This window comes from Brachyistius frenatus, unplaced genomic scaffold (genome assembly GCF_029030835.1).
Source record: "Brachyistius frenatus isolate BFR_SWC_R1_liver_20210118 unplaced genomic scaffold, ASM2903083v1 Contig_34, whole genome shotgun sequence".
NCBI lineage: Eukaryota > Metazoa > Chordata > Actinopteri > Embiotocidae > Brachyistius > Brachyistius frenatus.
The window spans coordinates 367,372-393,047 of record NW_027210633.1 but is presented as its reverse complement, the minus strand read 5'-3'; the positions used below and the strand labels follow the sequence as shown (position 1 = coordinate 393,047).

The 25,676-nt window shown below is 39.1% G+C and overlaps 1 protein-coding gene across 3 annotated transcripts; it reads right to left on the bottom strand.

Moving 5' to 3' along the window:
• Positions 1–503: 503 nt before the first annotated feature.
• npas2 (neuronal PAS domain protein 2) lies at positions 504–23,564 on the bottom strand. Of its 3 annotated transcripts, none has more exons than XM_069700510.1 (22): positions 23,155–23,564; positions 16,632–16,830; positions 13,996–14,052; positions 13,021–13,175; positions 12,833–12,924; positions 12,334–12,423; positions 11,497–11,617; positions 10,260–10,373; positions 10,007–10,125; positions 8,880–8,962; positions 8,663–8,769; positions 8,381–8,528; positions 8,185–8,269; positions 7,951–8,077; positions 6,191–6,288; positions 5,972–6,058; positions 5,345–5,539; positions 4,635–4,838; positions 4,031–4,212; positions 3,141–3,236; positions 2,741–2,951; positions 504–2,265 (listed from the first exon to the last, which is right to left on the bottom strand). In XM_069700510.1, exons 2-22 carry the CDS (start codon positions 16,685–16,687, stop codon positions 2,065–2,067), a joined length of 2,628 nt encoding a protein of 875 aa, XP_069556611.1. In that variant the 5' UTR covers positions 16,688–16,830; positions 23,155–23,564; the 3' UTR covers positions 504–2,064. The 3 variants fall into 3 exon arrangements, with proteins under 3 accessions (XP_069556611.1, XP_069556612.1, XP_069556613.1); XM_069700511.1 differs by having other exon boundaries at positions 3,141–3,233; XM_069700512.1 differs by having other exon boundaries at positions 6,191–6,285.
• Between the last annotated feature and the right edge of the window lie 2,112 nt (positions 23,565–25,676).

Here is a 25,676-nt window from a genome sequence, read left to right as displayed (position 1 = left end):
GCTGCTGGAGCTGATTAGTAGTTGCACACATCGCAGCAAGATTTCCTTCACCAAACAAACATACGATAGTGTCTCCCAAAAAAATATAGTGAACATCAAAGATTGGCATATGAAAAGTTAAAATTAGCACAGCGTGACCTTGACATAGTGGCAGGACTGACTTCAATAGGAAGGAACAATCAAATATAATGTTGTCCTCATCACTGCAGCTGTATAATACTTAATGCAGTGGAGACAACCATGTTTCCAAGGTAAATTAAATATCTGCTTCCATGATTTTTGTTTTTGATGATATCCATAATAGAGCTCACTTGGTCATGGTTGGAGTCTATCTTTATCTGCTAAAATGTTCAAATAATCACAATAAATAATTCCTTGAATAACAATAGGGCTTTTGCACCTTTGGTGCTCGGGCCCTAAAAAAACACTGAGCAGACTAGAATAGAAACTGTTATTTTGTTCAGGTTACAGGCTCCCAAATATATTGTCACATTTCCAAGATATTAAAATCATCATGACCTTTTATTTTTACCATTGTGTTAAACTACAATTAGCCACATCCAAGATCAGTGGTGTCATATTGAGAACAGTTTGTATTAAAACATGATAGGGAAAGACATAAGGACCAGTGTTGACCTTCCAATGTCTAAATGAACACACACAAAAAATCAATTATAACTTTAGTGTATAAAACTTGTTCCTTAATCCCATATTGTTTTGAATATATATATGTAATAAATAAACATCAAATTATTTAATTAGGGTTTAAGTAAATAGATCAATGATGGATTACTATCATTAGAGAAAGTGTTTAAAAAGTCGGGACTTACTGGACATGTAAAGGTTGCAAAAACCATCCATTTGTAATATATCCAATACAAATCTAGATGTCTTTTTGTTTAAGTCTTGATGCGGAAAAACTTAGGACCTTATGAAAATAGAACTTTGTATCCCAAATGGACCTGAGCTGGATTTTTAAAGCCATAATCAGACGAAACCATCAAACCGCACCATGGACACGCCATGGTTAAAGGCACAATTTTTTTACTCCCCCCGCCTCTCTGGTAGCTGTTTATCTCTCTCTCGAGAACTCATCGTGCAGCACGATGCAGCATCAGAAGCACCTGAAATTACAACTTCAGAGTTTCGTTGTTGTCCTCTGTGAGAAGTGGTGGGACAGTAGCAGCAACCCTTCTTCAGTCCCAGATTGAGGCTTTAAAAATCTAGATAGACCTTTTCTAATATTTGGAGAAATCCCCTCCCCCAGCTTTAAATTCTTACCACACCTGATTTTTGATATGATGGTCATCTCACTGCATGTTTCACAACGAAACGCCTCTCTAGTGACTCGACAACCAACACACTTGCAAATACATGTTGTTTTCTGGACAAAATAGGAGCCATCTGATCTCTGCCAGCTGAAATATCAAGTTCTCATGTCCTCAAATGTTCTCAAATCCCTTTTAAGAGATGAACCATTTTCATCGGAGATACAAATCTTACCAGGGGTCATGATGTTTTATCACTGGGGAGGGGTGTTAAGTTGTAGATTTGAAAAGCAACCTCACTAATGAGCTGTTATTAGGGGACAAAATAGAACATTGACTCATGGGCAAAAATAAATATTCTACTTTTAGGTAGGAGGTGGTTCCAAAGTGCAAACAGACACTTAGAAGGAAACTGTCAAATGAAAACTTCCACATGTAAACATGTAAAATTGTCTCCTTAAGAGCTTTGATAATCCACTCGTTCCAGCAGTCTCACTGATGGCCACAGTGGGATGACGGCCCAGCAGCTCTTCTGATCCTGCACCTGACATCAGGTCAGTGCCGTCTCCGCTCGTGGTTTCACTCCGGTGACGTCCGGGCCGGCTCCTTCTGACCCGGCAGCTTCACGTCAAAAGTAAATTCACTATAAGCATTTTTTTTTTCCCCACTTCCAAGCATTCCCGCTGCGGAACTTGTCGTCAAGTTTTTGGACTTTTTAAATGCCGCATCGCTGCTGCCTCCTACACGACTACGTCACAGACGCAGATCTCAGCACTCTCCGACAAAGTCCACAGCGCTACCGGGTCAGCAAATTTCGGAAGTCTGAAACGCTGCCAGTCTGGTTTTGGGAATGTTGGTACTGCCGTTGTTGCTGCTGCTGCTGCTGTTGCTGTGATTGCGGCTGCTGCTGAATGTATCCCACAGTGTTCTGCTGTGGGACATTAGTGGTGTGTAAGAAAGCTGGAGTAGATCCACCGTGTACAAGTCCTTGAGTCATCTGTGGACACATAAGAGAATATGAATGTACAAAGCTCATTTCATTAGAATTTAATTGTGAAATGTAACCTACTCCTGAACTGAGATGCATATAAAATAGTGTAAACAGTACACGAGGGCCATCTCCGAATATTAAGACAAACTCTGCAGGAAGTAAAGATGCTTATAAACACATAAAAGCGTCAATATAAACTGTAGTTTTAAAATAAAACATGAATTTAGGTTCTCATTTTAAGGCTTTAAAACCTTTGGGAATTGCACAGTAGCTTGTTGTTGTGGTATAAAGTATTCAGATGTAGTGTAATACCTACAATGGTCATAAATTAATAAATAGAAAATTATGGATAACTACACTGTGCAGCATAATGTAACAATCCATCACAGATTACTGACATTTAAGTCAAAAAATATGTTTCTAGAAACACTGTTTTATACGTGCTGAGTGATACTGCTGCATCACGACATGGCCGTCGTACCTGAAAGAACTGCTGCGGCTGCTGGAGCTGCAGTGAGGGATGCGAGGCCTGAGGCTGAGGTTGGTAGGTCGACTGGGACGGCGGCGTGATGAAGCTGTTGTGTGGGATCATTATCGGGGATGTGAATACCGGCGAGGGCACGAGGACGGCGTTGCAGTTGACCTGCTGCATTGAGAACGAGGGGGCGATGATCTGCTGCTCCAACGTGTATCTGTACGGAGGGCACGGAGACGAGCTCAGGCATCACGCCACGCAAACAGACAGGTGTGTGTGTGTGTGTGTGTGTGTGTGTGTGTGTGTGTGTGTGTGTGTGTGTGTGTGTGTGTGTGTGTGTGTGTGTGTGTGTGTGTGTGTGTGTGTGTGTGTGTGTGTGTGTGTGTGTGTGTGGGTGATTACTCACATGGTTTGCGAGAGGCCCATGTTGCACTGGGAAGGCTGCGAGGTGACGCTGCTGGTGGGAACCAGCGTCTGCATTGGTTGGTTGAGGAGCATTCTGCTACAAATGACACGTGTCAGTGGGAGAGTTCAGTCTGTGCAGTGGAAAAAACCTCAAAGCTTCATCAAACAGCAACTCCTTACAATCAATACACGTATCCCATTAAAACATTTTAGAAATTTGATATTAAACTTCCTAACCTCTACTTTTACATAAATGCTTAACTGCAACATTTTAAGGCTTTTTATACAACTGTATTTCATTTTATTATTTTGTTTATTTTGTGGTAAACTTTGGGTTATCGTCCTTAATCTAAACGTTAAATGGCTTTTTATAAGCTAAACTGTGGTAAAGCCTCATCTCTGTAAGTACGCTTATTGTTATGTTTCCCATTTTCTTTGTTTTGTAATTGAATCAACTTGTTTTTTGTTTTTTTATTGATTTACCTTTTATTGATTTATTGTTTGTTTTATTTTCCTGTTGTATTTTATTCTAATATTTAATTTGTTTTGCCTATTGTGTTTTAAATGTATGTAAAGCACTTTGTAACCTGTTTTTGAAAAGCACTGTATAAAAAAACATATTATTATTATTGTAAACAAGGGTGACGCTCAAGGACCTCTTGAAAGGTTGAACGAATGAATAAATTATGTAAAGGAGCATGATGAGTGTACCTTAATATATTTTTTGTCCAACTGTTTAATACATGCAAAATTTATTTCGACCAGTTGAACCAGTTTTTCCTGCTAATACACTGCTCTGCTATTCTTAACCCTGTCTGTATATGTGGTCTGCCATGCTGCCATTGTCGATTGTGGTTCTGACTACCGTGCATCTTTTTTCGGGGCTCTCACCGTAGTCCGTCTGGGCTGAACTGGTTGTCTGTGTGTCTTTGGTTTACTTCCTGCTGAGGCCTCGTGTTGGTCTGGGAGAACATCATGGGGTTGCTGTAGAAGGGCATCGTCAGACTCGTGTTCGTCTGGACGGGCAAACTCACCGACTGTGACTGCGCGCTCTGTGCGATCCTCTGCTGGACCTATGATGCAACACAAGGAACACAGGCTGATCAGAGACACTGTCCACCTTTTAATAACTTATAAAACAACATGATCCAACGGTCTACTTAACATCAAAACCAATTTGCCCGTGAAAATAGAGTATAATGAGGAGGAAGCAGAATAAAACCCTGTGGTTATTAAATCCTTTTCATCTCCTAAAACGTCAATAATCTTGACAATGAGGGTTTCAGGTTTCTGTGTCTTGTGGTTAAGAAACTGAAAACCAATCTATGTTTCAGTAATGTACTGACATTTATGGCTGAATCCAAACCTTCTCTTGTATTGCTAGTTGCTAATGACTGAAAGTAATTTCACCCTCTTGAAATTAGCGCACGGTTTTCCAAACAGCTGTGTTTGACTTTGTTGTTTCAGATTTGGGTTTTGCGCTCTTGCTCCGTACCTGCGTTGACGGTGAGCCGTTCTCTCTCAGGAGTGAGTGAGGAGATGAACTGTGAGCCCCGCACGACGGTGGTTTAGGGTGGGCTGAGAGCTGCCTGATGACCCCTGCCTGGCTCTGCTGGGCCGGCCTGCCTGGGCCCTGCTGCTGAGGCGGCTGCTGCTGCGCCTGGCCAAAGTCATTGTGGACAGGCTGCTGTAACAACATCTAACATACAAACATACAAATGAACTCACTAAAGAAACATATTCCTTTCACAAACAACGTTTGCTTCCAGAGTGATTGTTCTTGAATATTGCTGTGTTATTTTATAAATAAAAGATAAAATATAGCAAAAAAAACATTATTTAAATGCTGGGTTGCTCATCATATAGAAATATTTGAGTTTTTCTGTTTCAAGGTCTGCATTGCCTCAGATTTACTCCTGAACACCCACAGTCTTTTTGCATGTTATGTGGGTCATCTAGGGGCAGAGCTGACCACTAGGTGGGGCTATTCCGTTACTGCCATGGATTAAGTAATATAAATTTAAAACCTGATGTTGACTTCTTTTAACAGCCTTTATGTAGATGTCAAGTATATTCTAAATATCTAAATGAAATTCAGTGTTTTCCCAGTACACTCTATGTCTTCTGTCTTCCAATAAAAAGATCCAAGCGTTGTAGATAACACTACTTAATCCACATTCAACCGAAGAAAAGTGGGACTGCTACCTGTAGGTTAGCCAGATGAAGCTTCTCCTTAATGTCGTGCAGCTCCTGCTGCTGCGTCTTAATGTCAGCTTGCAGAATGCGCGTCCTCTCCTCCAGCTGCTCCTTCAGCTGGTTCATCACACCGAGCTGAGGCTGCGGCAGCTGATACATGGACGACGACGACGGCTGCTGCTGCTGCTGCTGTGTCTGCTGTTGCTGGAAAGAGAGCAGTGGGGAACAGGCGTAAGAAAAATCTCTTCAGTACTTCACTTATGTTTTTTTTTTTCCCCAGAACTCCCAAATGTGATTAAAATAAGTTAGCGTGAGTCATGGTGGTGACAGCACATCAATCTTGCAACTTTTCCTACAAAATAGATTTTAGCAAATTAATACATTATAGAGATGACTAATTTCCTCTGAAACATACACGTAATACGTGGAAAGCGCCAACCAAATTTTTTTTTTAGATAAAATCTTTCCTACTGTTTTTTTTTTTTTTAACACAATCTTATAAGTGGGCTGAGAGGCACTGTACACAAAAAGCAGATCAAATAAACACATACAGTAGCAACAGTCATAACAGTAACATATTGTACACAAACAAGGGAGAGGAAGGTAACCGGCACGAGAGGAAGTCTAAACACTAACCATTGCGGAGTGCTTGCTGCTGGTAGGAGAAAGGGGGAGGCTCATTTGGGGAACAAGGTCAAAGGAATTTTGTCTTTGAGCCAAATTCTACAGGGGAAAAAGGGAAAAAGTTTCACAAAACAGCCCAAGGTTCAACATGATATTGTGTCATCTTTGTTTCCTACTGGCCATTTTATTTCCAAAGACACAGAGGCTGACGTAAGCGCTGTGTAAACTGACCTTTGAACCACTAGGTTGGAGTCTGGCAGACGTCTTCTCGGGCCCGATGGAAGCAGACTGCCACGATGGTGTGCAGGCCTCTGTGTAGGAGTTAGCTGCTGCAGAAGAGACAGATCACATCTAAACACAAGGTACACTGAGGATCTGTTCAGTTACTGTTTTTCTCTGTCGACTGAGAACTGCGGGAAGGGTTAGTACATCAAGGTCTCGATGCTCTGCTCATTTCTGTGTCAGCAAAAGCTTTGGAAGCATCAGCTGCATTTCCAGACCTTCAGTCATTTGTTAGAAATGAATAAAGATCACTCCTGACCTGCCTTCAAAGTCCTAATGAGTCAATCAAGGCTTGATGAGTAAATGTTTTAATGAAGTTCTGAGGGTTTTACAAATAGATGGATGCCGAACATTTGCAGAGGCCATTATTGCGATATCTTTTAAAGCTCAAGGAAGAAAGATTGCCAGTACATTTGAGAAAAAGGCTCCTTTTGATCTCCGTTTGCGGCAGGCATTAAGACATTCTTTTCACCTAAAAAAAAACAGTATCAATATTAATAAAGCACAGCAAGACATATCTTCTTTATAAGTTATTTTTCCTTGTCAAAGCTTGCTGCCTATATTACCCACAATGTACCTCGGACAATTTGGTCAGAGATTCATGTATGACATGCTAATTTTACCTCAAAGCTGAGCTCAGTAGCTGGAATGGAGCAGTGGTCTACTTATTTTTTTATTTTTTTAAACTCAGAACCAGCTTCTGCTGACTCAGATGATATCACTTCATCACAGTTCCTACTGGAGCCACAAAGCCCCTTTATACAACTCTTTTTCATATAGCTGCATCACTCCCCAGGACCTGCAAACAGACTTAGCTCTGTTCCCTTTAAATGTGACTAACTTAAATAAAAATAGGTGCAGTTCTCCCTCTTTAAAAGGGAGATACTTGTGATATTTATTTTCCGAAATAGAGTAACTATAGCCTTTCGAAGAGAAAGGCGAAACAACTTATGAAATGCATTTCTTTCTTTTTTTTGGTTGTATAACAATAAGGCTGATTCACAAGCACTTGATTGCCACCTCATTCTGCCACTGACTTAAACCCACAAACTGTTATGCATTCACTGGATGTTTTTTACTGCAACCAACATAAAATGACAACGCAATTGACAGAAGCAGTTTTATGAATGCCTTAAAAATAATGAGTGTGGGCTGTTTACTTTTTATAAACAGGAACTGTAATGAACCTGCCACTGCTGCTGCTGTGTGTTCTTCATATTCATATATATGCAGACAGAGTCTGATCACTATTAGATAGATGGTGGGTGGAACAGCAGCAAGGCAGAGAGAATGGGGGCTCAAACAAACAGGGCGTGCTAAAGTAAGCCTTGGAGAGCTTTCGTCAGAGATACGTCGTCACCCACATATTTTAAGGTGGGCGTCGTCATAACACCTGGTCTGCTTAGTTGCTGGAGTTTTCACCACAGATCAAAAAGTCTGCTCAGATTACATAAAAACAACAATTGTAGGATTTTCACAAAAACTGAAAAAAATTGAGGATGATCGACTATTTCCATTTTTATTAAGAAATTTGTTAAATACAGTAAATGAGCATCATCATCGGCGTTGCATTGTTTGTTGCCATATCAGCAACTTTTTGAAGCTAAATTTAAATAACAGGTGCTCCAGTCATACAGGAGCAGGATTTCTGTACATAATGACCTGCTGTTGAGTGAGTTAGCACTTTAGGGGAGCAGACGATGACTCACATGCAGAGTCCGACAGCGCTGTGTGGGAGGACTTCCGGGAGCTATGGGAGGACACCGAACGTGCACCGCTGTTTCTGTCCCGCGGAGCGTCCAGCGTGGAGCAGATGTCCAAGTACAACTCCTGAGCCTGGAACATGGAGTAATGTTCACCACAGTAGGTCAGATCTGAAGCTGACCTGAAGACTGACGTTGTAGACTTCACATAATTGCCGTAATAGGGCTCTCAACTCTTACCTTCACAGAGGAGGGTGCTATCTCAGGTGGAGACAGCTCTTCAAGGCCAAACTCTCTCCTCCTTTCAGCACGCACTTCAGCATAACTGAATAACAACAGGCACAAAGAGGTATGTGAGGTATGTGGCAAGAGGTATATGTCAGCACAGTGGCAAAGTCTCCACATCATTGCATGGACAGACAATAGAAAACCTTACCTGACAACAGTGTGAGTGCAAACAATGAACTCAGGTTTGGAGTTCCACTGGTGGTAAGTAATGTAGTAGTGAGTCTGCAACCAAATCCACTGCTGACCTTTGGTCAGGAAGCGATAATAGCAGGATTTACCCTTTCCAAACTGCATTACTAAGGAGAGGGAAAAAATGAGTACATCAGTGCTGCGTTCAGGTATCACTGAAATGTTTTGTGCCCTGGCAAAGTTTACACATTAATCAGAGTTGGATTCTTGGACCTGGTGGTGGTGATGATGAGTTACTTACATTGCTTGTGACACTGGGCTATGAGCTCCAAGTCATCCACATGATAGTAATCATAGCCAGAAGTTCCAAGAACCTCAAAGGGTAAATAGCCTATGATTGGCGAAGCCCTGAAACATAAAAGATGATCAACATGTAAGAAATACTTTTATTTTCTGATAAAAAAAATAAAAAAAAATAATCAACACTGATGATTCTCATGATCATAAAAATCTTTTACCTGTGATCCAAAAACAAGAACTTCCATTCAAGGCTGTGTCTGGAAGTGAACTCATCACAAGGATCTTCCACATTACACAAATCCTAAACCAAAACAAAGTCACACCGTGAGAAAGTCTCCATGAAGATTTCACAGCAAGCAAAGTTTGGCTATATATTATTTTGCCTCAGCTAATGTTCTCAGATAATCAATTGTATTCATACACAGTTAAACTCCTAATTTCCAGGTTGTTAAATTGCTTACATCATGAAAGACATCACAAAATGTACAGTGTGCGGCTCTAGCATCAAGCACTTAGCAATAGTTTCTGACAGTTTTATCATCTTGTGATCCTAATTATGTGTCACAGCTGAACAGTTTGTATTTTCTGAATACTTCCTGAGACCTGCAACCTTAAACATATAAGTGTACTATAACAAAAGCATGCAACAGCTGAGATAACTCAGTGAAATGATAACTAAACTAGGATCTCTAAAGGATTCGTCTCGAGTCTGAGATTCCGAAGGGGAAAAAATATCACATGTCATTTGCTCCAGAAGTTATTGTTACAGTCTTTCCATCTGGTGAATCAGTGTAATCAGTGTCTTTTTCATTTTGGAGTACGTCTGTCCGATGGATCTGGTTCTTCTGAGTGAGAGAGAATTTAATGGCACTTGTCCACGGTGTACACAGTATTATTTGTACTCTTGGAAATGCTGGAAATGCTACAGAAGTTAATCCTGCCTCAGCATTTACTGAATATGTGCCAGTTTATCACTTTCCTCTTTGGAAATGGAAGCAGTAAGTATAACATCAATTGTGATCTGAGTTGATCTCAGAAAGGTTACAGGAGTACAAAAGTGACTTTAATTTACTCCTAGCAACTGAAAAATGTCCAGGTTTAAACTCATAGAGCAGTTTTGGGTTCATATGTATCCTCATGAAGTCATCAGCTGGAAGGTACATAATGTCAAACACTGGGCCTGTGTGCTACAACAAACTTCCAGACAGTGTGTGACACAATGGAGTGCCATTGTGCCTGCTTTCAGTGCCACATGTTTTATTCCTTTGGCGGTAATGGCACCAGACATGAAACACAAACTGAGAAACTACGACACAGATGTTGTTCAGATCCAAGCTGCTCTTACCTTTAGAAACTGTGGAGTGACTAATCGTACAGTAGCAATGAGGCAGACCTGCTCCTCCAGCGTTGACTGCAGACTTCTTGGTAACGTCAGTTCAAGCCCGTTACAAGAAGATGTAGGCACTGTGTTGAGAGGGATGATGGACATTTAATTCCATGAAGTTTCATAAATTAATGCTAAATTTAGAGGATTCAGAGAACTTAATTTACATGAAATAAAACCATCATTAAACAAGAAAAACAGAAAAAATTCTTACCATTGTTATGAAACTTGAAATCTCCAACAAACTTGACATACTCATACACAGGTGGCTCCTTTGGGTCCATGTTACCTCTGGCTAGATGACAGCAAAATTCAATATGTGCCTCACCTAAAAACAGAAGATTCTCATGGTTAACAACCTACACAACACGGTATACATGCATTTTTGTAACACAGTCTCACACTTGATAATGAGGTCCCACTTTAGTTTTTTTATGACTCTGACAATACAGCATTTACAGATATGAACTTTCTCTTTTTAATGTCACACAGTATAATCCATGAGGGATCTCGTATTCTTTATACTTCACACTGTTACAGTAGATATTGTTCACTATGAAGCATTAAAACAGTCTGAGAAGGAAGAAAAGATTCACACCAACAAAAGTATTAAGACATACTGCTCATGTAATATTTTAATAGTCATTCGTGTATTTCTTAAATCCACTGGAAGAGTCAAAAGAGCGGATTTTAGGTTTGACAGCACATCAGGCGCACTTTACACTTCATATGATTTCCAATATGTACTCAATGAAATATTTGAATTGTCTGATTCTGATTATTTATTTACCAGAAAAGATCAAAATAAAATGTTTTTGGGAGGACAGGCCAAGTAGTTTGGGCAACGCTTAAAGTTATCTTTTGTTTAGCCTGTGGAGGAAAATAAAGAATAAAAATCCTGTTTTATCCAACTAGATTCTGCATATTTTTCAAAATAAGGCAGTGATGTTGTTAAAGAGCAAGGAATCCTTTGCCCAAGAGATAATGATCACTCCAGACATGACTTCGTGACAGTTTGCTATTTAGGCTTCTGAAAATAGACAGAGACACTAGTAACTCAATCTCTCTTCCCCAGAAAAGCCCAATAGTAACACAGGATTAAGGTCAGTGTCTTAAACCTACCATACTACATTGCTTTGGATTACCGTGCTAACATAACAGTGATTTAAAGTCTTAACTATGATACAAAGCTAGCACCTATTATTAGCTAAAAGTCTAACATAGAAACCCCTTAATCAGCAATCCAATAAACTACAGACCCCGATTCAGTGTCCTGTTCTATATATAATGAGTTTAGTCGGAACAATCTTCTGAGATGTCCTGAAACAACCGCGTGCAAAACTCGACAAGACTGATATCAAGAATCAGGTGAGTTGTTCCACTTCCATTGTGCTTCAACACGCTGACCCAGACACAATGTGTGCAGTGTGCAGGCTCAGCAGGATACTCACTGTCAAGGAAGTCAGCAGCAACGGGGTCAGTCATCAGCATGTGGGATGATAGCAGCTTATACACCTCCCCATGTTCCCGCTCCGGGAGGAAATTCAAGATATTTTGGTCCACCATATCTGACTGGTGCAAAAGGAAAGACGAATGATGGTCAGCCTTTTGATGAGAGCGTCATGTGCAACATCATCATTATACACTGGGGAATATCTCAGTTACTGAACTGTTCATTTTAATGAGTGGTCTTGGCCACTTTTTTTCATTTAATAGCACTTCTTACTTGGAAGCGATGGCTAGTTGTAATGTCAAACTTGTGTTCTGTTGAACACTTTTAAAATTAAGTCTCTTCATCAATCTGTAATAGAAATACTAATAGGAGCATCAAACAAGTGCTTTTTCAGTCGTTTACAACTGGAGAGACTCCAGCGGTTCACAGCAGTCAGTCATCAACCAAAACATACAGAAATTGATGTCACTTATTTTAATTCATTATAACAAAATTGTTTTAAAAGCCATAAACTGAAATATCAATGCCATGATTGTAAGATTTGAATTTGTCATAATAATTCAATTAATAGATTGGATGTGAATTTATCAGTCCAGGTCAGATATTGGCCACAAATTAACATGTACTGTAACTGGTGTGTTTCTAATACGGAGACATTTAGACTTAAGTGGCAATGCGATGTAAACAGAGAAATGTGTTTGGCTGTTTGGATGAGAATGAGCCTGAAGCTGAAGCTACCAAAAGAAAAAAAACATAAAAAGGACAACAACAAAACAATGCAGTGTTAGTGAGAGAGTGAAAGTAATGTAAAGTTATTTAAGCTCTCTTGACTTACCGGTAAATGGCCAATAAGAGAAGACACACTGTCAGATACGTATATGATGTTTCCATCTGTAGTTAATGCAACCAGGAAACCATCCAGGGCCTGTAAGAAGAGGGAGAGCATTTACAATTTGACAGTAAGGTTAGAAGGTGTGACAGTGTGCTGAAAAGTAGACTTTATATTGCCCCATATCTGTGGAGGTAAAATGTATTATAAGATTATATTTACATGTTGTGGATGCGCTGTAATTTATTCTGTTTGTGCAACTTATTCAACTCAAACTTATGAGTGCTTCCTTCTCCAGCCATGTTTTCATAATAAATCGGAAAAATATGTTAACTTGAACAACAGTGAAAATGTAATTTAGATGAATGTATATACCTCATCATATATCATTTTGCGCAGCTCTCAGTGGCCATTTAAGCGAGTGTGTTTCTTTGTTGTTTATTTACAATATTAGTCAATGTCAGATAAATCGCCTGCTCGACAGACTCATCCTCCCGAGCTTTACCTCCAGCATTAGCTGAGTGAACTCCTCATTGCTGAGGAACGAAGGCTTCCAGTCCTGCCTCACATCACACGTTTCATTCTGTGCAGTAATGTCTGAAAAAGACAGCAGGTTGATTAAAAGATGAGGATTAAGTCGGCTGAATGACTCCAACTAAATGTTGAGATTAAGAACAAATGCAGTACACGGACCTTTCTGTTTCTGCAAGAAGTCAATAGTCCTCTGCAATATGGTGGATTTATCCATCTTGCGCGGATGGCCTTGACCCTGCAGCATGGTGCATAGCTCCTTGATGAGCACATTGAATTGGTCTCTTCTTTTCTTTTCAGATTTGTTACGGGATGCCCTGCAGCAGTCAGCAGATGAAAACAATTACAAATCAGTGGACGTGCTCGAGCAAACTCCGCCAATGAAGCAACTTTAGTTTAACTTTTATTTATCCTGTTGTCACTGGAGATGGAAGAAGGACAGCTCAGAATAAACAATCGCAGCACAGCAGCACAGTCCTGAAAACTAGTCTGAATTTGTTTGAATCTGTAGGGAAACTATGTCATAAAGACAAAGAATTAAACCAAATTTAACTCTAATTGCAGACTAATCTTATAGAAAATACAAATTAATGTTAACAAACAGTGGTGGATTTTCTACAAATGAATAAATCCTGTTCATCAGCTGACATTGATTTCTACAGCCGACGTCTGTATTTTTCCATCTTTCCATACTAATTTGCACGATCTATGTTTTCTTCTTTCACGGCTGACATCTAAAACATTAAGTTAGCAATCAGGTTTTTTAAAATACATGACCATAACTCTTCCCCGGTCAGAGATCAGATACTGTAAGTAGTAAGGAATTAATTCTCCTCTAAACAGTATTAAACTAAAAAGAGAAAATCTAGCAGTGTGCAAAAATACAGAATATTAGAGAGACAAAAGAGAACAGCGATAACAGGTGACAAAAAAGTAATCATCACTTGAGAATGATTCTCAGGTTAAGTTGAAATTGGAGCTTCAAGTTTCATTTTTATTGATTAACCACAAGAAATGCATATTTTTTCATCCTGATTACAATTAATCAGTTTAGGTAAATTGCAGCTAAATGAGTAAAAATGCACTGTTGATATAGTCCACACTGACAAACACAAACATATAGTCAGGACTGGGTACCTTTTTGCCCTGTCTTTCTCATCTTCATCCATTAAATCGTCCACGCAGCTGTTGGTGCTTAAAACAGAGGGAGACCAATTAAAATGTGAAGTTTCTTTGATCATTTTTAATCAAACATGGCTAACATTGACAATGACAACAGCATTTCCATTCCAGCACTGCTGCTGCCTTTACATTAGACATTTTACATAGTAGAAATTTTGACATTTCATAGTAGGTGTTGCTAATAAAGTCAACAATGGCTCTGCTCTGTTTAGGTGTCCCATTAAGACCTGACAGTGTGACAGTGAGCCAGCATGCTCAATGCCAGGAGCCTGAAACCAAAGCAAATAATTGAAATCTAGACCATGTTTATTCTATCATTTAGCCCTGTGCTTTTCCTACTGTGACTTGTCAATGTGTACCCTGTAAAAAAAAAAAAGGCATGTGAGCTTTAACTTGGATCCTGAGTTCCAGGATATGTGAGGGGAAAGAGAGAAAGAGAGATTGCCGAAGGAAAACGTTGCACTTTCCACTCTCAATGCCATGATTCTGTTAGCATAACCTGGTGACCCAGTTGAAGCTGCTGACTTTCTCCAATATTTAACAGGTCACTGTGGCATGTAAACAACTCCATATTCATATTTTTGGTTTACACTGCGAGCACGCGCGTGCACACACACACTCACACACACACACACACACACACACACACACACACACACACACACACACACACACACACACACACACACACACACACACACACACACTGAAAAGCGGGCTCGCATGGTTTGATGTTTAATGGCGGAAAGTTTAACATGCAGAGTCACCGTTTCTGTCCCTCGTCAGTAAGCAGGGGGACGGCTTAGCCGGCAGCTAGTGTTATCTTTACTATTGGTAGATATTTACTACTTACGATCACAACAAGTTGAGTGGATATATATACTATAACTGGTTCATCAATGGCAACAGAGATAATCAGTCATAAAGCATTGCGTTATGTGTCAACAACCACACCCAAGTAAGACTTTAACCTGAGTATGGCAAGTGGCAAGTTGTCAGGGTCGTGTTCAGGGTTTGGTTTTCCAAAATGTAATTTATCTTGAAATGTACCTCTTTCTCTCACTGAGGGTGAGACTGTAGCAGTACTTTATTGAGCTAACTGTCAATAATGCATACAAAAAAGCTGAAATATACAGTAGCTTCCCCCAAACAAATCTTCAAATTTCACTTTTAAAGAAAGCAACACGAACACTAATGCACCGTTGCACTGGCAGGTATATGCACAGGTATATTAATGGCCGGCCGTATATTTTGCAACCATTTTTCATTTTTTTTTATCTGTTCGAGAGAACCACGTCGTCCGTGATGGATGAACTAGTGGACAATCTCCCCTCACGGTACCCTTCTCGTACCTGTTCGTTCTGCTATCTTGAGGCGTTTGGGGTCGCTGTTTTCAAACTATTTTGTCCACACACAAATTTTGTGTGGACTACAATTCAATTCAATTTTATTTATAGAGCGCCAAGTCACAACACAACAGGCTTCTCTGTGCACAAAACTTCCACCATCAGCCTGCATGTGAGCTGTTAAGGGGACATCTGTAAATTGTAGTAAGAGAAAACAACTTGGGTCTCTCACTCCCCCTTAAAACTGCATGAGTCTCTACATGCACATCGGCCACATGCTGCACCACTGACCACCACAAGTAAGTTCTCACCCTGTGGGAAACATGTTATGATAATGTGCTAATTTAGTAACAACGTAAGCATTCCCTTTACAATGGGCACACAACAGGGAGGGAATGTACTGCTTGCACAGTACATCATAGAGAATAATAAGCAACCACTGGAGAAAGTTTAACCCAGAAATAAGATGCACGCTTGTTCTCCAAAACTCCAGATTCTGTGTGAGTGTGACTTTTTATATGTGTTGGATCAGTATCAATACAGCCACACATTCAATGATTTAAATGCTTCATTACCTTTCATGGATGTGAAACGGTCTTCACTGAGTGTACAGCCTGAATATAACTCGCAGTGTATGAGAAGTTGTTTGAATCCAAAATGTACTAAATGTCTTCTCATACTTTGGTATTAAAGTATATCCAGAGAATTATAACTGAATCATTGTCACACATACACGTGTCTCCATTCATCTCATTCCAGAGTTCATAGTCAATCCAGATTCTCATCCATTTATCACCTTGCCATAGTTTGACAGAAAAACTACCAAAAAAACCTTCTTTTTTTTTTAAAGACAATCTTTCTAAAATCTGCTTTTCACCACAGAAATAATAACTTCTCTGTGCAACACACTGAACCAGTGTTCAGAGGCTTTGAGGAAAAATAGTAACTGTGAACATATTTTCTGATAACTGATGAAAGAAAAAAATACTCCAACCATTGAAGAAAGGAAAGTGAAAAGCTGAGGTATTTTGAGGAAAAGTATAGGTGGCCTCCAATACATTTACATGCACTCATAGTACATGCCTGCAAAAGTTTTCTTGTATATTTTGTATGTACTTATTCAATGTCTTTTATATAAATAAATACAATATTGTAGAAATATTTTTGCACAATAGACCTCTACTGTAAAATGTGTGGATACAAAGCAGTTTATATAGAGCATAAATTAACTGATTTGATACTCACTCCCATTCCCTGCGTGTGGACGGACAGGGGCCCCCGAAGTCAGAAAGGTTGTCCATACTCACTCCCTCTCCCAACCAGGCCCTTTCTGAAGTCTTGTAAGTCCCATCCGCGCTGACCTCGTCTGAACACTCTTTTAGAAAAATCTACCACGAACCAGTCGCCCACCACCTCCTCAATTCCACCAAAGAAACGCCAAGGCCTGTGGAAACACAAAAAACAGAGCATTTTGTTGATTAAACTGCATTAAGTCATGTCAACATGGTATTTCCACAATGACTTGTGTTCAGGAAAATACACAAGCTCCTCCATTTATCTGTAAATACAATCAGCTATGAGGACTTAATGTGTTTTGCTAGAAAAGCATTAATAATGCAAAGCAAAGTGAATCGACCATCTTCACCTGGGTACAGTGCTTCATCACTAAAGAAGTGTTTTTGCACGGGAGGAGCTCCCCTGACCTAGAAAAATGTCTGAAGCGGGCAGCACTTTTGATAACCCAGCATAAAATAAGAGAGTGCGAAGAGAACAGCCACCTTCCTCACATCCTTTGTATATGACCAACTTAAACAACATGGAGCAGACACCTCTATTATAAACCTAACTAAGAGCTCACAGAGTGGCCAAACGCAATTAAACAAAAAAAGACTGCATTCAATTACAGATATCAATAACATGTCTGAATAGGCCAATTTCAACAGTCTAAAATAATCATAATAGCAAAGAGCAATTATTTTATTCCACCATCGCTTTCCAGTAGGAGAGCAACACACATGCTTTCCTTTACCCTTGATGGCTTTGTGGTTTGGAAATAATTCACATTATGTATCAATTATATTCAAGGTATAATTAGAGTTAATGGGCCATCTTAACTCAGGCAGTCATCAGTGTTTGTTTTATTCCAAGTGTACACTGAGCGGCTTCAGGCGAAACTACCAGTTATTGCGTCTTCCATCATTTTTAAACTAAAGGAGACTCTTTGGCAGGGGGAGAACACTTTAATGGAAATGCAAGAGAGAAGTGATGCAGCCCTGAATAATTAACGAATCGAACGATTAGAAGTCTTTGTCTTAGCAAAAAACTAATACGTATGAAAGTCAGCATCCTGCAGTTGCCATCAAATTACTGAGCTTTTTTTCAAATAGAAAAGCAACAAATTTTTTAAAATAAAATGAAGGTATTTCATTACAGAAATCATTTTATATTTTGGGTTTTAAAATTCTTTCTCTTCTCCCACAGCATATAAAAACATAAGTTTGTATGTAGCTGGTCTATAAGACACCACTTCAGCCAAAATTACTTGAACCATTGACCACTAGAGCACCAACACTGTCATATAAAAATGTGATTACATGCATATCTTATCTCTGATTTTAGAAACTCATTTGACAGTTTATATCATCAGCACCGGAAAAATTGGGTTTATTCAAAATCATTTTTAACTGTTTGGAAGGATCAATCTCATTCTATACACAAGTATCAACTTCATCACAAGATAAAAGTATAAACTCATGTCTAATATCAAACATTTGCATCATCAAAGTAATGATTTTAGAATTTCACACTTTGATTTAGACAAATTATAAAATTTACATATATCTGTTAATGGAACAAAAGTAACTGTTAGGCTAAAAAGCATTTCACTTGTGCGCTTATTTCAAACAAATTTATGCAGAAGTCCAAATGTTACTTCAGATTCAGGCCCTGCTTTTTACTGTTTTGCTCCTTTTCTTTTTATTTCTGTAACAGTGGCAGCACTGCTTTCTGATTGGTTGTCTTTGTCTGTGTTTTATCACAAACGCTCCATTCAGCTTCCTCTGACTGCTTCACAATTAAACCCTTCCAGTCCAAAAGAGTCTAAAATCCTGTTCAGGAGACAAAATCAAACATTTAGCCATAATTTATGTTTCATACTGCTTCAGTATTGTGCACTTCAAAGTGTGTACTGCTGAGAGCATCACATGGGTCAGGGATATATTAATAAAGTAAAGATATGAAAGGCACAAAGCATGGAGACGTTCCTGGGAAGCTTTTACTGTGAAGCTGTGTTGATTTTTGCAAAACACATTCACCACAAGGGGAAACAACATTATTCAACCATGTATTCAATAAATTAAATTTTAATATAGCTAATTAGCAATTTGTTAAATTGTAACTCATAAATCTAATGCAGCAGGATGGATACACTTTCAAACAAGTCTCCAATTTCAAGTCAGTAGATTTATATTTAGTTGACTAAACATATTCCTCTTTTTATATATGTTTGGTTGTCATATCAACAGTAATTTATTAAAGCTCAACATTAAGTTCTACCTTTCCGTGACCTCTATGATGCACATGCTGTCATACCGCCTTTGAGATTAATAGCTCAAATAAGGAAAGACCAATGAATTCAGTGGAAACACAGATTTCCATCAACATCTTAATTAATGTAAACAAACCAGATTCTCCTCCTTTCCACTCCTGTCCACAAAAACACATGAGGAAGCAGTAAAAGCAGGCAAGAGAAACCAGACCGTTGGACCCTCATCAGTGTTGACCAATCCAGGGTGGAAATTCTAAACTGTTACAGAAAATTTAAGTGATTATTTAATTGGGTCATTACAATTAAAAAATTTCCCAAATTGATCTTGAAATTCTGTTCATGTTCAGCAAGAAAAACATTTGCTACCACTGAGGGAGACAGTAATGCTTAATTAGAAACATAATTTCTGCATTCACAGTGTTTGAATTTACTGCCAAACAACTGTCTAGACCATTTAGACTTTCAGTGTGAGACCGAAGCCAAAAAAAATATGGCCCTGAGATGTTAATACAGTAATAAAATGCAAAACATCTGTTTCAGATGCATGTTGACAGAATTAAAAAAAATGTCCCCTAAACAACACAAATGAATTAATACTAATTATTTGAGCTACCGCTTAAATGACATTTTGGAAAATTAACAAAATAAAATACACCATTTGAGGTGCATTAGGAAATTACTTTATGCAGCTATAACTTATGTGCTGCGTGAAATGAGACCTCAGATCGGCCTGAATTCTCTTAACATATTGAGGTTAAACCACACCTTGCAAGGTTAACAGCTAAAAAACATCAGAGTCCAGTTACACTCGTGCCTTAGGGTATTTAAAGCCTTTAACTAGAAACCTGAACTCACGATACAAGTCTCTTCGCTGAAGTTCAAGTTTGTGGCCAACCGTGGATATATAGTAAAGACGGCTGTAAAAAGGATTCAGACTGTAATAAAGACAATAAATTACTTTGTTATTGCACATAAAATCCCCAAAAGGAAACTCAATGCATGAATTGCTGATTTCTTTGAGAGAGTGTAGGTTTTATTTTACAGTTTATTGGAGGGGAAACTGCCACACTGAACCACACACCCTACCCGGCAGCTTGTTCTGGAATGCAATATGCTCCAATGGTGAATGTATTTTAAAGTCTATTCACTATATTTACAAACTTTTTTGTTATTATTAATCCTTTAATATTAAAACTTTGCATCTGGTGTTTTAGTCCTGAATATTCAGCACATTTTTAAAGTTACTTTAAAAGTAAATAAGTCTTATTTTTATTTCAAACATCAGTGTGTGGTCATTAAAAAAAAAAACTATGAATGGCTTTGAAGAGAAAAACCATGCTTTTTCACTTTAGATGTTTATTCTTACTGATGAAGATGTGCAGTAATCCTCTACTACAATAAATGACTTCTGAAAAACCCTCGCTTCCTCTGTACTTTTTTACCTTCAGCTGGATACTGGTGCTGTTTTTTTAGAGTTACAAAGAGTATGTGCTGACGTCACACTCTATCAGGTGGTTGTTTATCATGTAAAAGCAGAATGTAAAATATCTAAGATGCTACTACACGGTCATGTTATCTTAGTTGTACCTCTCAAATTAACTAGGTTGTTCTTGATACCATCGGTAACTTTAATAATGGCTTGGAGATGTTGCCATTAGATAATTTCATGTCGCTGTCAAAGACAAAATACCAGTTTGACATCAATGATTGAGGTGTGGCCAGCAAGCCTGTCAACACCTATCTATAATGTGTTGAAGCTTTAAACATTTTCAGATACAAGTCATTTGGTATAGATTTATTTAACCCTTTTCCCATGTTGATGGTATGCACATGTAGATGTGCACGTCACGTGATGAACAATGTCGTCCGATTTTTTTTTTTTTACTTCATAATACTTGGAATTGTTTTAGCATATGGTGTTGACATGTTAATTCATGTTCCTCTTCATCTTTAATGTGTAAGACCAAAGATATGAAAACATACTGTGGTGATTTGTATCAAACTGGACAAGAACTGTGTAATTTTCATGCCTGTAATTTATTCCACAATTCACAAATTAGAATCAAGACTTGTCCAATTACTGAGCATCTTAATAGACCCAGTTTATAAATATTTTAATAAGAATCTTAAAAATTCTTTGGACTTTTGTTTCAGTTGAGAAATGGACATAGTTAGACTGTAGAAATATGTCAATTGGCAGATATTCTAACACAATATTTTCACTGATTCAGCTATTACATTAATGTCTGTTGGCGTATTAGACCTTTGTAGGCAGTGTTGTAAATCAAAAAGGAGGAATGTGAAAAAGCACTTTGATTTTAATGTATTCATAAACAGTTTCTCGTTATCATTTCCCAGCAAACTTATAATAAACCATCTATATCTATTTGATATATAATGAAACCATATCACCGTCTCGCCTTTGATTTTTTATTCCTCACAAAAATAACCAGTATAGGTGGATGACACCAGTGAAATTGCTTAAAACTCACTGAGAATACTAAACATTTCAAACCTATGAGCTGTGGGTCTGATTGTGAAAGCCTAAAACACACAAAACTGCAGTAACTCATGAGCAAACCCAGTAAGAAAACTCCACTGCATTGAAAAAGAAACTCTAATGAGTGCAGGTTGTAAATAATGGCTCATTAATTGTTCATAAGTTATTTAGCAGTGCAATATTGAGCAGGAATGACACAGACGTAGAAAACATAAAAATAAATCAGGTGCCAAACATGAGTAAAGACCTATTCCCCGGGCTGAAAGCTCACAATGAAACAAATGTTTATCATCACCATAATAATGTTGTTGACTGTGTTTTTGCAATTCATGATTAATTGAGAGCAAGACCACAAAAACAGACAAGACTACAGATAAGAGAATGAATCCGGTGACAGATTGCTAACGGCTGAAAGCAAACCACAAACTACTACTGTATTACAGCCAAAGAGCTCTCGTTATTTTGTTCTGTGCTTGTGCTGAAAGACGACTTTAAGGCACCTGCTAATCCAGCTGCAGAGTCTGGCAGACTGACGCCTGCTATCTGCTTCTATAAAGGTTTACATTTGCCACCTCCACCTGCATCTAGTTTTGAGCCGACAGCTCAAGCTGTCAGGGAAACACGAACTGGGCCTGAACAAGCTTAGTATCAGTCAAACTGGAAATGTTTGTGTGAGCATGTCTGGTTGCTTCAGCTTAGACCGCACATAATCTAAAATTAACAGAATTACACGTGAACCCATTTGCATCATTACCTCATGATATTCATATTAGAATTTTGTTATTTGTTTCAATATTTAACATCTATGTGATTACTGGTCCTTTGGTTATATCAGTGTATTAGTCTACATATAAGCTACAGCATATGGCATACACACAAACAAAAATTCCGATTCAAAATACTTTTTATAATCCATTGAGGCCTTGGTACTATTTAAGAGTCTCAGTTTTCTGTTGTGATTTCTGCTGTGGGCAAAGCTCCCCTTAAGAGATAAAGTTGCACACCTACAAATAAAAAAGTGAGAAGGCCGCTGAGTGCATTCACTAACCCTTTACCTTACCGGTATGTACAGGGTAAATAAGTACTTGTGCCACACTTCAAGCCCAGGGTCAAACAGAGGAAATGTCTCGCTATTATAAACCAGTCAGCTGCACATGAGAAACCCAATCATGCCTTGAAAGAACAAGGAAACTGTGGCTTAGTGGGAGAAATGGGAACTCCAGTAGACTTAAAGCTGCCAGGTTGGGTAACATCAGCCTGACCTAAGCCTGCTGAGAAATTATTTAAGCATTTCTTTTCCTCTGAAATTTACCATTTTTCTATGTGGCGTCTAAGAGGAACCAATGACGACAATCCCTCTCGTGTTTTGCCATGAATGTCATCAGCAGTGGCACAACGGGGGGGGAAATAGGTTATTTCAACCTTGTAACCAGGGCACTTGATGACTGAGCTGAAAACATGCAAGCAGCGTTCAAGAGCGCAGGATACATGTAACGTTTCCTAATACAGACTTCGGTATTTGACCAAATTCATCGTCAGCCTTCACAGTTTGATCTCGTGGAAAATCATTAACTAGGTCTAATCAAGTCCACTTCAAAATTGAAAGAGGCCAGCGGTGAACTTTGATGAAACAAGCAGTGCGATCTGGTGGCAGCAGTATGACAACATCTTGCGCTCATCTGTCAAGAGTGACGCGAAACTGAAAGTTAAATCTCACGTACCTTGAAAAGGGTTATCCAGCAGAAATAAAGCGCCACACCAAACTTTAACCAAGCTCGTCATTTTCTTCAAGAATAATATATAATAAAAAATAAATAAAAAAAAAAAAAACTACAGCACAGCAGGTAACCAGCAGCTCCCGACTGACCAGGCGAGAGCGTTCAATTGCATAACAACGCCTGAGTTAATAACGCGCTGCTATTAATCGCCGGTGAGCTGTCTCCGGCCGTGACAGTCCTAATTTAACGACAACACACGACCGAAAACGTCCCTCATTCGTGCTGTGTGCTCGTCGCAGGCTGTGTCCGTGTATTTTCCAGGCACTGTACTCCACATCCTCCGCTGGCAGTGGCTTGTAAACAGGACCGAGTGGCTGGGAGCGGAGAAAGTAGGTCAGCTCGTAGCTCAATACTCGGCTAACGACGGCAGCAGCATAAGCAGTCGGCTGTGCAACACAAGCGAAAGAAACCTGCGCTGACTGGGGAGGAGGAGGAGGAGGAGGAGGAGGAGGAAGGGGGGATATACTGTAATCTTTAACACGTGCTTAATGCATAATAACACCCCCACTAAATGTCATTAGTTTACTTTTAAGGGAGAGCTGTCTCGATGTGCGATTTAGGTTTGCGATGCAGTTCACTCGGGCCGTGAAATTATGAATGGTAGTCTGAAGTAAAGCGTAATACCACCTGGCCATACCAGCATGACTAACCTTTAATCTATTAAACCCGGTCCACGTTTTTTCAGAGGGGAATACACTGGTGTAAAATCAGGACCTAAAATGACAGGTAGGGCTGGTGTCGTAAGGCAAATCACACGTAGAGGAGGTGGAGGGAAAATGGTGCCTCCTCCCCTGCCATCAAGAGGGAGCAGCCTGTCTGAACACAAAGTTTATAAATTATAAATCTGGAGGTAAAAGAGAGAAGAAGAAAAAACTCGGCCATATTAAAAGATGACACTTCAACCCAAAAGCAAAACAAGAAGCCGAAGACAATCGTTTTCCCTTTAAGTACTTCCCCATGCACTTCCTATGTTTTTGTTTTTTTGTTTTCTTTACAACTTCCCTGTTGCCTCCTGCCTCAGATGAAGTCTCAAATGTGGGTCAGCAGTCTGCATGACTAATTTCAAGAGCTCACAATGGACAGGCTCCAATTTCTTTTGCTGCTGTCAAATTATTACACCAAATGACTGCAGATACAGGCATGTTGAGGGCTTTCAAAAGTGAGCGCTTAAGATGACCTGTTTGCTTTAAGACATTATGGGGAGATAAGACTGAGGTGAAACTTTAAACTCCAAAACAACCCTATCAGTGTTTGATTGTCATAATTATCAGGACATTTTTCAGTCAATAATTAATGTAATTTGTTGAGTCTCCACGGAGTCTATCAGAGCGTCAACAATTGTAGGTAAATCTTAAATTTAATAAATACAGCTTTTGTTTTGAGTGGCTAATTCCAGAATCTCACTGCTCCTTATTATAGACCTCATTTTACTGTGATAACTGACTTTCATTAATTAGAGGGTGGATATTATTGTTATTTTTATGACAAACCTGAATGGGATCTGTATTTTAAAGATTAAAGAGCAAAACCTTAACAGAAACTATTGTAATGATGAACAGTTAGTTGTTAAATATGCAACAGTTTCAACAGTTTCAGTTTAGTGTCCTTCTAAGCAAAACAAAAGGGTATTTTCAGGCCATTTTAAAGCTGTTTGATGTCTTCTTTTTGATCATCAACAACTGAGAAAAACACATTTTGAATAAACACGTTGAATACTAGGCCAATTTACCAGAAACAAAATTTCAATATAAAACTTCCCTTGTTTTGTGTCAGCTAGCTATTCTTCAAGTTTGTTTTTTAATTACTTTGGGCATTTTTCTCTTTTTTAGTAAACGCAGTGAAACAAGACCAAGAGTCTGCAGCCATGCCAGCATTTGTGTGTACTTAGATACAGCAGTATGAGCTCTGAGCTAAATGCTAACATGCTCACAATGACAACCCCACACCTATTGAATTCTTCCCTCTAGTATGTCCATCCATCCATTATCTATACCCGCTTTATCCTGAACAGGGTCACAGGGCGAGGGCAGGGTACACCCTGGACAGATCGCCAGTCCATCACAGGGCCAACACATAGAGACAGATGGAAACAAAGACCCCGAAGGGCAATTTGTACAATCACCAATTAACCTGAGACGCATGTGTTTGGAGGAAGCCGGAGTACCCGGAGAGAACCCGCACAGGCACAGGAGGAACATGCAGGCTCCCCATGGAGAGGCCCAGGCCCGGATTTGAACCCTGAACCTTTTTGCTGTGAGGTGACCGTGCTAACCACTGCACCACTGTGCTGCCCCCCTCTAGTATGTGTGTCACCAATTCAGTATCTGACCAAACATTAAATATGGTCCTAATTCTCTGGAGATTAAAGGTCAAAGGTCTCACAACTGTCCCTACGTCTCATTCTCGTGAACGTGATATCTCAGGAAAGTATTGAGGGAATTTCTTTATATGTGGAACAAACGTTC